The sequence below is a fragment of the Juglans regia genome, chromosome 14, assembly GCF_001411555.2.
Source record: "Juglans regia cultivar Chandler chromosome 14, Walnut 2.0, whole genome shotgun sequence".
In the NCBI taxonomy this organism is placed as follows: domain Eukaryota; kingdom Viridiplantae; phylum Streptophyta; class Magnoliopsida; order Fagales; family Juglandaceae; genus Juglans; species Juglans regia.
The window spans coordinates 28,670,106-28,682,325 of record NC_049914.1 but is presented as its reverse complement, the minus strand read 5'-3'; the positions used below and the strand labels follow the sequence as shown (position 1 = coordinate 28,682,325).

The window sequence follows — 12,220 nt, the reverse complement described above, 5'->3', positions numbered from 1 at the left end:
ATAGTCTTTCATGTAATTATAAACCTCTTTCCCTCTTTTGTCTATTAACTTACATATTTGATCACTAATCTTTATCCAACTGTCCTAGCTGTCATTTTTATCTTTTTTGCATTATCACAGGTTAATTTATTTTTTGATTCATGTAATATATGCTGAGTTACAAGATAAAGAGAAAATAAAAGGCCAGAAGTGAAGAGGGAAGACTAACCTTTGATAATGCATTGCAGCCTAAGAGGACAAAGGCCATGGAGGCAAGAAAATCTGTTCAGAACCTTGCTGAAACAATTCATTCCCTACTAGGACTAAAAGCCCATTTCACCTCCAGCTGGGTCAAATCGGTTTGTGATATAATAGGACACTTGCCATCCGAAGGACCATCCAATGACTTAAAAGCAGAAAATTCTAAAACAAGTACAGTTTCGTTTAGCAACAAAGAAGATGATCTGGCCAGTGCAATCTCAAAAATCAAAGGTAAATCCTTTGTTTTCAAGTACGAAAATGTATCCGTGGGTACAGGAAAATTTCACTCGCTCAATTTCCTCCTTACGCTAATGCCAAAACTTATCTTTTCCCATGAACAGATGAACTTGCTGCCTTAACTGCAAACATAAATCAATTAAATATTCAGAGAAGGCAGGTCCTCAATGATTTTCTGGACTTGAAAGGTTAGTCTTATTTGTCTGAAACTATTATTCTGTACATCTAAGTATGATATTTCGGCTAACTTTTCGTGAAAGAGTATTGCCTGCTTCAACCCATAAAATTTGAGTGGGCACCTAATTAGAAGGGTTCGATTCATTAGATAATAGGTCATCTTTAATCGTATGTAAATTCTTTACTGAGACATACTAATATATGTTGTAGTAATATATATGCTCATCATACTTGCACTGCAGGCAACATTCGTGTATTTTGTCGCATAAGACCCGTCGCATTGGGGGAGAATTTTGGCAGTTTTAAACCTATTGTAGCTATGGATTCAAGTTATGTTCTTCTAAGGCTTTCAGATAATAAGAGTAGATGTTACAGTTTTGACAAGGTTTTCCTACCAGGTTCATCACAAGGTGCGTGCTTGAAGTATATATGAAACAAATACTCCATGAATTCATTAGCAAATATAATATACTCCGCTATATGACCAATAATTAGATTGACAAATTTCAGATGAAGTCTTTTCAGAAGTTAAACCAGTCATTAAATCAGCACTGGATGGCTACAATGCATGCATATTTGCTTATGGGCAAACAGGCACTGGGAAGACTTTCACAATGGTGAGAACCGTCGTAAGTCATTATGGGAATATTAGTGCACACGTTCGATCGGGAATTATTACAAGTTAACATAACGAACCCAAGCAAGAATATCATGGTTTATCTTGCACCCAAATATAGCAGACTTGGTGCCATCTAACTTTATGGCATGCCATGATCTGGCTTATCTTTTTTACGTTAGAAGTCACAGGTTCTCACTTTTACCGTATTTTAAGAACTCTTTTGTCATTTCTAGCTCAACTAAACATTGATAGATAACATTCATATTATAACTCATTACCTACTTTACTGATGGGTAGCATACTATTGCCACTTTGTAGCTTTAAATTAATCAAAGTTATGCCTAAATCAAGTCTGACAATACATGTTCCTGGTTTTTTTTTTTTTTTTTTAAAAAATGTTAGGAAGGCAGTCCAGATTTGCCAGGGGTGGTGCCACGAGCAATTGAGGCACTTTTTAGAGAAGCGGTGGATTGTAACCATGCATTTCTCTTCACTTTCAGTATGCTTGAGATTTACATGGGAAATCTCAAAGACTTGCTCATCACACAGCCAAGAAAAGCAATGGATCCCATGCCACTACGGTGAGATGCATGTATATAATGCTTTGCGGTTGTAAAAGATGTACCATACAGCTTAGAACTCTAGATCATCGCTTAGCTACTGGCAGTCATTCATAAGCAACATTTGGATAATCAAAGTATTTTATCTCATATCATCTCATTATTACAATTTTTTTTAAAATTTTCAAATAAAATATAATAAATAATTTAACTTTTTCAATTTTCAAAACAAAAATAAGATTAAAAAATAATATTCTAATAATATTTTTTTTAATTTTTATTTCAACTCATCTCATCTCATTAACTCACCATCTCAACATCTAAATCATCACTTTTGACTTATGCGTGTTAGAATCTATTATAATTGCTGCGAAAAGACTATTTGTAACCAAAATAAACTCATTTTAGCTGTAAATAATCATTTCGCTGGAATTAACTGACCACAAATAAGTAGTTTTCTTGTAGTGTTATTTTATTTTTCATTTTAATTTATTGACCTATTCCAACCCTTATTAGAATAGGTCAATAAACCCACTTGATTTTTTGACATTAAGATAAAAAAAATTCGAAGATGAAAGGTTGAACCCTACTATACATCAGCCATTGTTTTACCTTATATTCCACACTTCGTTTTTTTCAGTTTTATATTAAACTCATCACTATCACCTTCAACCTCTCTCTCCCCTCAATCCCTCTCTCCCTCCCTCCCTCCTCAGGCTGTCCTCGGCCTCTCTTTGACCCCTCTCTTTCTCTCCTCAAGCTCTCCTCGACCTCTCTCCAATTTCTCTCTCCTCAATCTCTTATTAAGTTTTGTTTTATAACGTGTTAAAGGGAGAGAAAAATAAATAAATAAATAAAACCCCACACGTCAAATGTGGGGTGTGGGATCAGCAACAATTGCTAATCTATAGAGTTTTTTCGAAATGTTTTATGCTATTTATGATTACTAATTTAGTAGAGAGGTAAAAAAGACTTTAATTATCGCTGATTTTCTAATACTTTGCTCTTTTATCATTTTAAAAAAAAAGAAGACTAGTCATTTTATTGTAGCTATTACTCATCATTATTTACTCCTTTGACTTCTTCACTTCTTAACAATTCCACTTTATGTCTGGTTTCTTTTGACAAACTGTTTAATTTAAATATTACAATTTTTTTAAACTTCAAGCAAAATATAAAAAACAATTCAACTTTTTTAAATTTTAAAACAAAAATTATATTATAATAATATTTTATTGAACTTTTATCTCATCTCATCTGTGTAACCAAACGAGGGCTTTAATGTTTACATATTTGCATTCAAGCAGCACAGTACACTTTTTAATTTGATGGTATTTGTCTTAAATTAAGAGGAGAATCAAGGGGCAGCATTGACCAATTTAACTTTCCATTTTTCCATGGAAAACAAAATCTCATTTTCACGAACTGTAGAGAAGACAATGCCATTTATTTTCACTATATATACAGTATGATTCTCAAGTACTTAAAACTGAATTTGAGACTTGAAACTGAATTGGGCCTGATCTCATTGTCACCATGAATATGATGAATAGGTTAATGGGAAATAATACTCATGGGATCTCTAAGTTTCTAATTCTTAGATGTGTTAAGGCAGTGCTTACGGACATAATTTCATACATTCTATGCAGCCTTTCAATCAAAACAGATCCAAAGGGTGGAATTGAAATAGACAATCTTGTGGCCTTCCAAGTGAGTGACTTCAACCAAGCATTGAGGCTGTATAGACTAGGATGCCAGTCCCGATCAACTGCTTCAACAAATTGCAACACGAGTTCCAGCAGATCACACAGGTAAGTTCTTTTTCAAGTATAATTGAAAGAACCTTCTACATAATTTTTTGTTTTTATTTTGAACTTAGTTCTACAGGACCAAGAGCAAAGCTTGAAAACCATAAATCTGCTTCGAGTACTAACCAGTAATTTTAGAAACTGATCAGTGAGAATTAATAATATTCTGTTCTCAGTTTTTCATCTCTGTTACTTTCTTTTATAGCTTGATTCGCCTATCAATCACTTCTTTCGATGCTCCTGAGAGGCAAAGGGAGACGAACAAAGTTTGGTTTATTGACCTTGGTGGAAGTGAGCGTGTACTGAAGACGAAGGCATGGGGTAGAAGACTTGAAGAAGGAAAAGCCATCAACTTATCACTTTCTGCTCTTGGGGATGTCATCAATGCCCTTCAAAGAAAAAAGTTCCATGTACCTTATAGGTAATAGGGAACTCAAGTCAACAAAGCTTTATTCCTCAACGAGTTGGGGTTGGTTACATATTTATTCATGCTCTAATTCTCTGTCATCTATCTCTAACTAGAGCCATAACATTCCCCGACATAAATGAGAAAAAAGGTTCTCATAGAACATTGGATAGCCATCAAAGTTAGCTCAAGCAATGTAGGTTTTGAGACGAGCCATGGAAGGAATTTCAATTAAATTCCACTTTTTTTTTTGGTCGGCCCCTTCTTGGTCAGTAAGATTAATTGACTAACGACTTTCAGTTTCCGAAAATATATAGTGATGATTTATCAGTTATGTTTTATAATTGTCAATGATGATTGGATATTTAGGGGGCTTCTCTAGCATTACAAAAATGAAAGCCTAATGAGAACTTTCTTTTATTTCTGACAGGAATAGCAAGCTGACACAAGTTCTTAAGGATTCCCTCGGTAATTACTTTTCCTCATTGACCTCTTCATTACCTGTCATAATTGTAATATATGTCTAGTATAATATCATATGATGAAGTTAAAGGTGAGAGAGACCAGCAGAGGGTCCCTAAGGAGCCTACTCCCTAGCTTTACCTTATCCATGGTATGAGATGGGTAACTGAATCCATATATCTGGTGGGGAGGAAGAGAGCATGGATATTTCGTTGGGTTTGTTCCCCTCTTATCAGTGCCTCTGGCATGCATGCGATTGTTCTTATTTATCACCTTGATAAAAAAACTTCTCTTTCCTTAATTCAACATCTTCTTAACTCCAGGAGGGAGTTCAAAAACACTGATGCTTGTCCATGTTAGTCCCAAAGACGAAGATCTGTGCGAGACAATATGTTCTTTAAATTTCGCTACAAGGGCTAGAAGCATTCATCTGGGGACTGAGGATTCTGTAAGTAAATTAACATTGTGTTTCTTACATTGAATATTTCTAGTAACATTCTAATGCTTCTTGTCCAAGTAAAGAAACCGGCACACTACAGACTAAACTATTAAAGGGGATCCAAATTTAAATTATATGGACCTAGTCAACAGTTGCATAGTTTATATTTTGATTTCTCTAACATAAAGAAAAGGTAGTAATGAGTTTGTGTTTGATAAGTTTAATGATGGAGTTCATCAAGCAGGAGTGTATGTGGTTAAGTGATCTAATCTAAGTCCAAGTGGTAGTAGGGCACATGAGAAGAATTTTAATAAACAATTGTGGTCTTTCTCTTACCTGAAAAGAGATATTTATCTTCGTGGTGTCTTCTACCCAAAAGGAGCTTATTTTTACGATCATTGAAGAAATTAATGGGCCTAACTCGTCTCATAAAACCGGTTGTATAAGAGAAGATTGTTCATTGTTTATAAACATGCCCAAGACCTTGTCTACAGCCAATGTGGAATTATTCCTCAACACCCTCCCTCACGTGCAGGCCAGTATTTTTTCTGATCCTTGTCACGGGATAAGTAGTATGGGTCCCCATTCATCTTGTGGCAGACTTTGATACCATGAAGGAATGCATTTTTTACGTCAAGTTGACGGATGGTCCATTTTTTAACAAGAGCTATTGTGATGATCATTCAAATGGTTCCAGGTTTGATGACGGGGGAGAAGGTTTCTGTGTAGTCCAAGCCATCCACTTGATGATACCCTTTTGCCACAACCCGAGCTTTAAGACAATCTAATGAACCATCGGGTTTGAGTTTTGGTTTTAGTACCCATTTGGAACCAATAACATGCATATCCGAGGTGCGTGGAACAAGCTTCCAGGTTTTGTTTTTATGCAAGGCTTCAAGTTCTTCATCCATTGCTGCTTTCCATCCCGGATGAGCTAGAGCAGCTCGTATGTTATGTGGTTCGCGAGGGATACTGGCTGAGAACTTGGAAGAAGTCAAGGCGTATTTTGGGTTGGGTTTAACAATTCCTCTTTGAGACCGAGTGAGCATGGAATGTGAGGGTTGTGTTTGTGGTGCTTGATTTTGGTGAATTTGGGATTGCAAGATAAGTGGACTGGGTTCGATGTTAATATGAGAAATGTTGAAGGACTGCTCAGACATTTCAGCTTGCAAATGAGGGGATTGTTGGTCAGAACATTGTGGAAGCTCCATCTCAACGTCAGGTTGTGTAGAAACACCTATTTCTCCCCATAAAAGGCCTAATAGGAGGAGTGAGGTAATTCTTTATAAAGTCTAAGATGAGTTTGTTCCTAAGCAGTGTGGGACTTCTCAACACGCTCCCTCACGTGTGGGCCGGTATTTCCGGTACTATCATCGTGGGTAGGTCGCAGGAACCCATCATCAGTCATAGGTTAACCTGGCTCTGATATCATGAAGAAATTAATGGGCCTAACTCGTCTCATAAAACCGGTTGTATAAGAGAAGATTGTTCATTGTTTATAAACATGCACAAAACCTTGTCTACAGCCAATGTGAGATTATTCCTCAACAATCATGAGTTCCCGGTTCCATCAACTGGTATAGGAGCCATGTCCACATACAAGGAGATCCAAAATGCATTAATTGGGACTTTTATAGGTGGCTTGAAGGACGAGATTGCAGAGGAGATCCAAATGTTTAAGCCAAAAGCCTTGAAGGACACCATTGATTTACTGCGGATGTGATGATAAATTAAGCAAACAGAGTAATTGGGTGGTGCATTCTATTGATCAAACTACTACATTCAAGTGACTATCACTCATAGAATAAGGCTGTGCGTGTGAATCTGAGAGCTCCTTTTCATTCTGTTTCTATAAAGGGCTACTTGAGCTATTTGGAAAGAGAGACTCTAAAGCCTATTCCATTGGTAACTTTTCGGTCAAAAAACTTTGAGTTTCAGAGATCCTTTTCTCATGGGATGAGATGCAAAAGTGGCATGAAAAAGGACTATGTTTCAATTGTAATGAATGGTTCACGCCAGGGCATAAATGTAACAAGCCTCATCCTCAGGTATTCCTTATCGAGGAAGAGAATGTGATTGGAGAAAAAATTATTGGAAAGGGGATGATAGCCATTCAGTTTCCATTTTTGAACCTTGAGGACAAGATTCTTTTGGAAGGGGAGGAATGATAGAGTTCATGAACTAGGAGTATTATGTGGTCAAGTGGTCTAATCAAAGTGCATGTGGTAGTAGGGCACTATAACAAAAGGAGTCCAGCTTCCAGCACCAATACGAGGAATGTTAGCTTTTTAGAAGTTTGTTTACTTTTAAAGTTGGTTTGCGTTTTTAGTTTACTTTATTGTTTTGTCGTCTCAGCTAGTCCTCTACCGCCTTGAAGTTTATTTTCAATAAACAACCATAGCTCTAGTCATGTTAGGTGCCTATTTAATAATGTTTTACTTTGAATAATGAGTCCTATTGTGATTATTATTGAGTACGGGCTTTAAGCTCTATTCAAAGAGCCTTAGGTCATTAATAAAATATATGAGATGAATTTTAATAAACAATTGTGGTCTTTCTCTTACCCGGAAAGAGAGATGTATCTTTGTGGTCTCTTCTACCTGAAATGAGCTCATTTTAACATCGTGAGTTCCTGTTTCAAACATTTATGCTGTATGTATAAATTAACATACTAGAGCCTTTATGATTGAAAAAGCAACCTGAAAGATGTATATGAAATTCGGTAAATATAGAACAGCAAATATGATAAATAAAATGTAAGAAAAAAGCAAACACATTATAAAAAGTTCAGATCAGACCTTAATTATACGATATCCTAGTTAATATATTGTTATTATCCCACAAATAACAGTTTCTGAAAAAGATGCACTATTTAAGATATCTGCTGTTGATACACGATTATTAAGTTAGACTATGCATTTGGTGCATAAAAGTAGATCCAATACGGCTTTGAGTAATTATAGCTCAATGTTGATACTCAAGAAAAAGACAGTTCCAATGACTAACTAGTGTGGTGCATTACCTGGTTAGTTGGCAAAAATTGCTATTCCCATCAACTCAACTTATGCTTAATATTTCTTTCTCTTCTTATGCATTTTGATATTTTGCAATTCGATATGACCTCTGAGGTGAAATTTCAAAAGCAGGAAAAGAGGGACCAGAGGGGAGTTACAATGATGAATCTGCAGCAAAAGATAAAAATCATTGAGGAAGAGCGTCGAAATATCAAGAGAAACATTGAGAAGTTAAATGAGAAATTAGACACACTAGCAAAGAGAGGAACAATTTCCAGTCAGGAGCTAAATGCTCCCCATTTAACTTCTGAACTGCCCCAACCTAATCTTGAAAGTTTAAGGAACAAGACTAGTGATGTACCCATAGGTCAAATGTCTCTGTTGCCAAGGTTTATGAGGCCAACTATTTGCAGCCGAAGAAAATCTGGAATAGATAAACAGAATTCAGAAGATAAACAAGAATTTCATGCAAGAAGAAGAAGGCCATTATCTCATCGCGCCGAGTCGGTGACTTTCCCTGTAAAGTGTAAGTCAGACCACAGCTCAGAGTTCGATACATGGAGAAGTAGCTGTTTGTTGGCTTTTAACATGAAAGGTAGTGCTGATATCGAAACAGAGTACAGTCAAGACACATCTGAATGTGATATTGAAGGGGTTGTCTTCCCAGAACAGGAAACATCACGAGGGAATTCTATTAATCAAAACGCTCACATTAGTCACAGTCAACAATATGGAAATAGACTGGAAAGTAAATATAGCTCCACAAGGTTTCTGGATGTTGAAAATTGGCTTCATTTACATAAAAAGGAACCTTTCATCATTACTAATTCTAGTGGGGGTAAAAGGGTTCTAGCTACTCCCATTCCAGAGAAGAAATGTAGGTCTTATGGACAGAAGAAAGAAAGTAAGTTAAAGGATGAGACAAAGGATACTTGTAGCTTTAAAATAAATAAGATCGTTTACCATAAAATGTTGAATAAACAAGTTGATGTCGAGGGATTTAGAAGGTCTGTTTTAGAAGAGGTGATTAACAAACCTCAACCACTTTTTGAGGATTGTCTCAATAAGGACTCAAGATCAGGTTCGGGTTGTCTATTGCATAAACCTGATGGTGACTTGACTATACAAACACAAGATTTTGTGCATGGTCCATCAATAATAGATAATGAGTGTGACACTTCTTTCATGCTACGTGATTTAGATTTTAGTATTGGTAACCCAAAGGAAGAGCCTGGCATCTCATTCTCCTCCCTGGAACTAGAACCACACTGTCAACAAGTGCCTACAGGAACAGATGTGGAAGATGGTATGGGGGAAAACTTGGATACCTCATCTCAAAGCTGGATGACAGGAAGAGAACGTGGCCCACAAAAACTGAAATCACATATGGCCCTATTTATGGTTAATCCACATCCAGAGGAATTAACCAGGACGTATGTGAGATCACAAGAATATGCACAGAACAGAGGTAAGGAATTATGAACGTCTTAATTTTAATGGGTAGTTCTTATTTGCTGATCCAGTTCATTGTTTCTCAAGCGACACAAGCTACAAGCTGAATTTTGTATCAAACAAATTCTGAAACATTTTCTGATTCTATTGTGGCCAGGAATTTGTCACCTTCTCAAACAAAAAATTCAGATTGTTTATGCCAGTGCACTTCTAGGATTGGGATTTCAGAAGTTGGGATTTGAACATGACTTCTTCTATGGTCTAATGCTTTAAAGGGTGCAGTGACTCCGTTGGCAATTTTAATGCGTTGAAGCAACAGCACTTGTGAGAGGAAGAATTTAAGTAGACCGAGTTGGAATTCCATTCATTTAATGCTGGAGGTCTGGTTGGAACTCTTGTTAGACCAGCAATGTGATCCTTTTATCACATATGATATGAAGGAACTTCATTCTAATAAATAAATGCATCACTCATGCACATATGCAGGACCATGCGATGTACAAAGATATTTTCATGTGCCATATTTAAATATGCCAATCTCTATAGCTGAAACTCTCCAACTGAAGGAACGACAGAGTGCCAAATGTTTTGGATGTGACACAGTAAAAGATGCGTTGACCATGTAAATATGTATCTCTGTCGATGTTCTCAGCAGATAAGACTTATAAAAACATTAGAGAAGTGATATTCATAAGCCTGTTTAATTATTATATTTTATCATTCTTTGATGTCGCACGCATCAAATTATTAGAGATTTTTTTTCCACTTACTGTAATGGAACCTTCTTACCAATGACTGCATTCGAGATAGTCAGTCTCCAAGAAGATGAGAGGGAGAGAGAGAATTAAGAGAGAGAGAGAGAGAGAGAATAGAATTGTATATTCTTTGTTGTTATTCATCCTCTTCAGTTCTGCTTTTATACATTCCTCACATCCATACGACATCGTATCATATTAAGATGCTTGCTGAAACTACATTGAATGACAGCGCATCACTTATTCTATTTACAACACAACTACTCTTATTAAAATGACAACGTTCCTTTAAACACATACGACACTGTAGTTATGATCCAGGCCGATGAAACTGGGTTTTGAAACCCGGAAACCCAAGTTCACCTGGGGTTCCGCTTGGATACCCGGGTATACCCAGAATTAGATCCGTTTTCAAATCCAGGCTAGAACCTAGCCCCGTTAACCCGAGTTATGATCCAGGCCGATGAAACTGGGTTTTGAAACCCGGAAACCCAAGTTCCGGGTTGTACGTAGTTTTTTTTTTTGTAATCAAAACTCATATGTATTAGATGTTTTTTTAAGAAAAAATTAATGTTGAAAAGCATAATATTAATGTATTGAACATAGTCCATAATAATAAAAATATATCAAAATGGAAAACTAAAAGTTTATATAAAAGAAAACTAAAGTTAACAACTAATAACCTTTTTAACTATATGCATGCAACACACAATACAATCAACTATGTTTGGTATTTATACATTACATTACAAAATAAAAAATATTCTATTAATAACAATGAAATACTCTACGGCTCCATAGAAATTGTTGAAGAATAATCTCACATTGGCTGTGGACAAGGTCTTGGACATGTTTATAAGCAATGAGTAATCCTCTCTTGTAGAATCGGTTTTATGAGATGAGTTAGGCCCATGAATTTCTTCAGAAATGAATCGCTTAAAATCTTGTTGCTAGCCACAACAACATTCCACGAGCCTCTAGTCCTTCTCTGAGATTTCATATCCTTCACCATCACCATCTTCACTTCACCCTTCCACATGTACCCGTTCGCCACCAATCTCAGTTTTATTTTAATTCCCATTCCCAGCTTTACACAAGGTTTAGAAATCCTTTCGGTACAACTACTTCTCTAGCTATGTGAAGGCCAGGCTGCTCTGTGTCCATGGTCTTGCAGGCAAGCCAATGGCCTTGATCTTGAAGTGGTAGCCATTTTTGTAAGTGTACGAAATAATTAAGAACCAAAACTTAAGAAATTAGCCTGTTAAAATAAGTCAGGTATTATTGTATTAATATGGATCAGAGGCAACATAGACAAATAAATAATAATAATAATATACAAATGAGTATACCACTGTATACATGATCATAAGCTCTAGGAACCCCATTTGTTTGCATCATAATAAGTTATAACATCTGTATCCAGTACTTGATGTCCACTATTTTCTTTCACCTGTAGGTGCATGGTAGAAAAAATAAGAGTGAATTGTCCCTAAACTTACTTTCGAATATGCTATCAGTATCAGTGATGGTTTTATTGTGGTGGTGCCCGGACTTTTCGTGCTGACCCGATTTTATCTGAAAGAGTAATATTATATACAGTCGTGAAATGCGTAAACGACGTGTAGTCGTTTTGAAAAGAGTGAGGTCCTCTATTAAAAAATTAATTTTTTTTTCATATGAATTCTATATTTATTTATGGAAAATGCTGGGGACAACCGGCCTCGCGTCCTTGCCGCGGCCTCGCGTCCAACGTGGCAAAATAAAAACGGCGTCGTTTTCGCTTTAATGAAATTTTGGGCACGGGTCTTCAACGGGGTCCTCGTCTCCCTCGTCCAATCTCCCTCATTTCAAACCCACACTTTCTCGAAAGAGAAATAAACACTCTCTTCCACGATTGCCTTTCATCTGCACCAAGCCCTAATTTGTCCCCTAGATTTCGTCTTCGTCTGAGAATAAACGTAGATTTTGTCTTCGCGACGAAGCCACGACCCACGAAAGCTAGATTTCCATCAACCCACGAAATCCCACGAACCAAGAAGAGAAATCTCTTC

At 36.5% G+C, this 12,220-nt stretch overlaps 1 protein-coding gene across 1 annotated transcript; it reads left to right on the top strand.

The window, feature by feature from the left end:
* The first annotated feature begins 245 nt into the window (after positions 1-245).
* LOC118344523 (kinesin-like protein KIN-14T) lies at positions 246-10,101 on the top strand. The gene is made up of 11 exons (XM_035685455.1): positions 246-471; positions 582-665; positions 897-1,064; positions 1,165-1,271; positions 1,676-1,854; positions 3,483-3,644; positions 3,847-4,062; positions 4,478-4,515; positions 4,833-4,957; positions 8,095-9,430; positions 9,572-10,101. Exons 1-11 carry the CDS (start codon positions 246-248, stop codon positions 9,685-9,687), a joined length of 2,757 nt encoding a protein of 918 aa, XP_035541348.1. The 3' UTR covers positions 9,688-10,101.
* The last annotated feature ends 2,119 nt before the right edge of the window (positions 10,102-12,220 follow it).

Bases quoted from the DNA above. Each gene is read 5' to 3' on its own strand.
- LOC118344523 (XM_035685455.1), top strand. From the start codon at position 246: ATGGAGGCAAGAAAATCTGTTCAGAACCTTGCTGAAACAATTCATTCC. The intron at 3,645-3,846 runs GTAAGTTCTTTT...TTTCTTTTATAG, and splicing joins AGTTCCAGCAGATCACACAG to CTTGATTCGCCTATCAATCA. The intron at 9,431-9,571 runs GTAAGGAATTAT...TATTGTGGCCAG, and splicing joins AGAATATGCACAGAACAGAG to GAATTTGTCACCTTCTCAAA.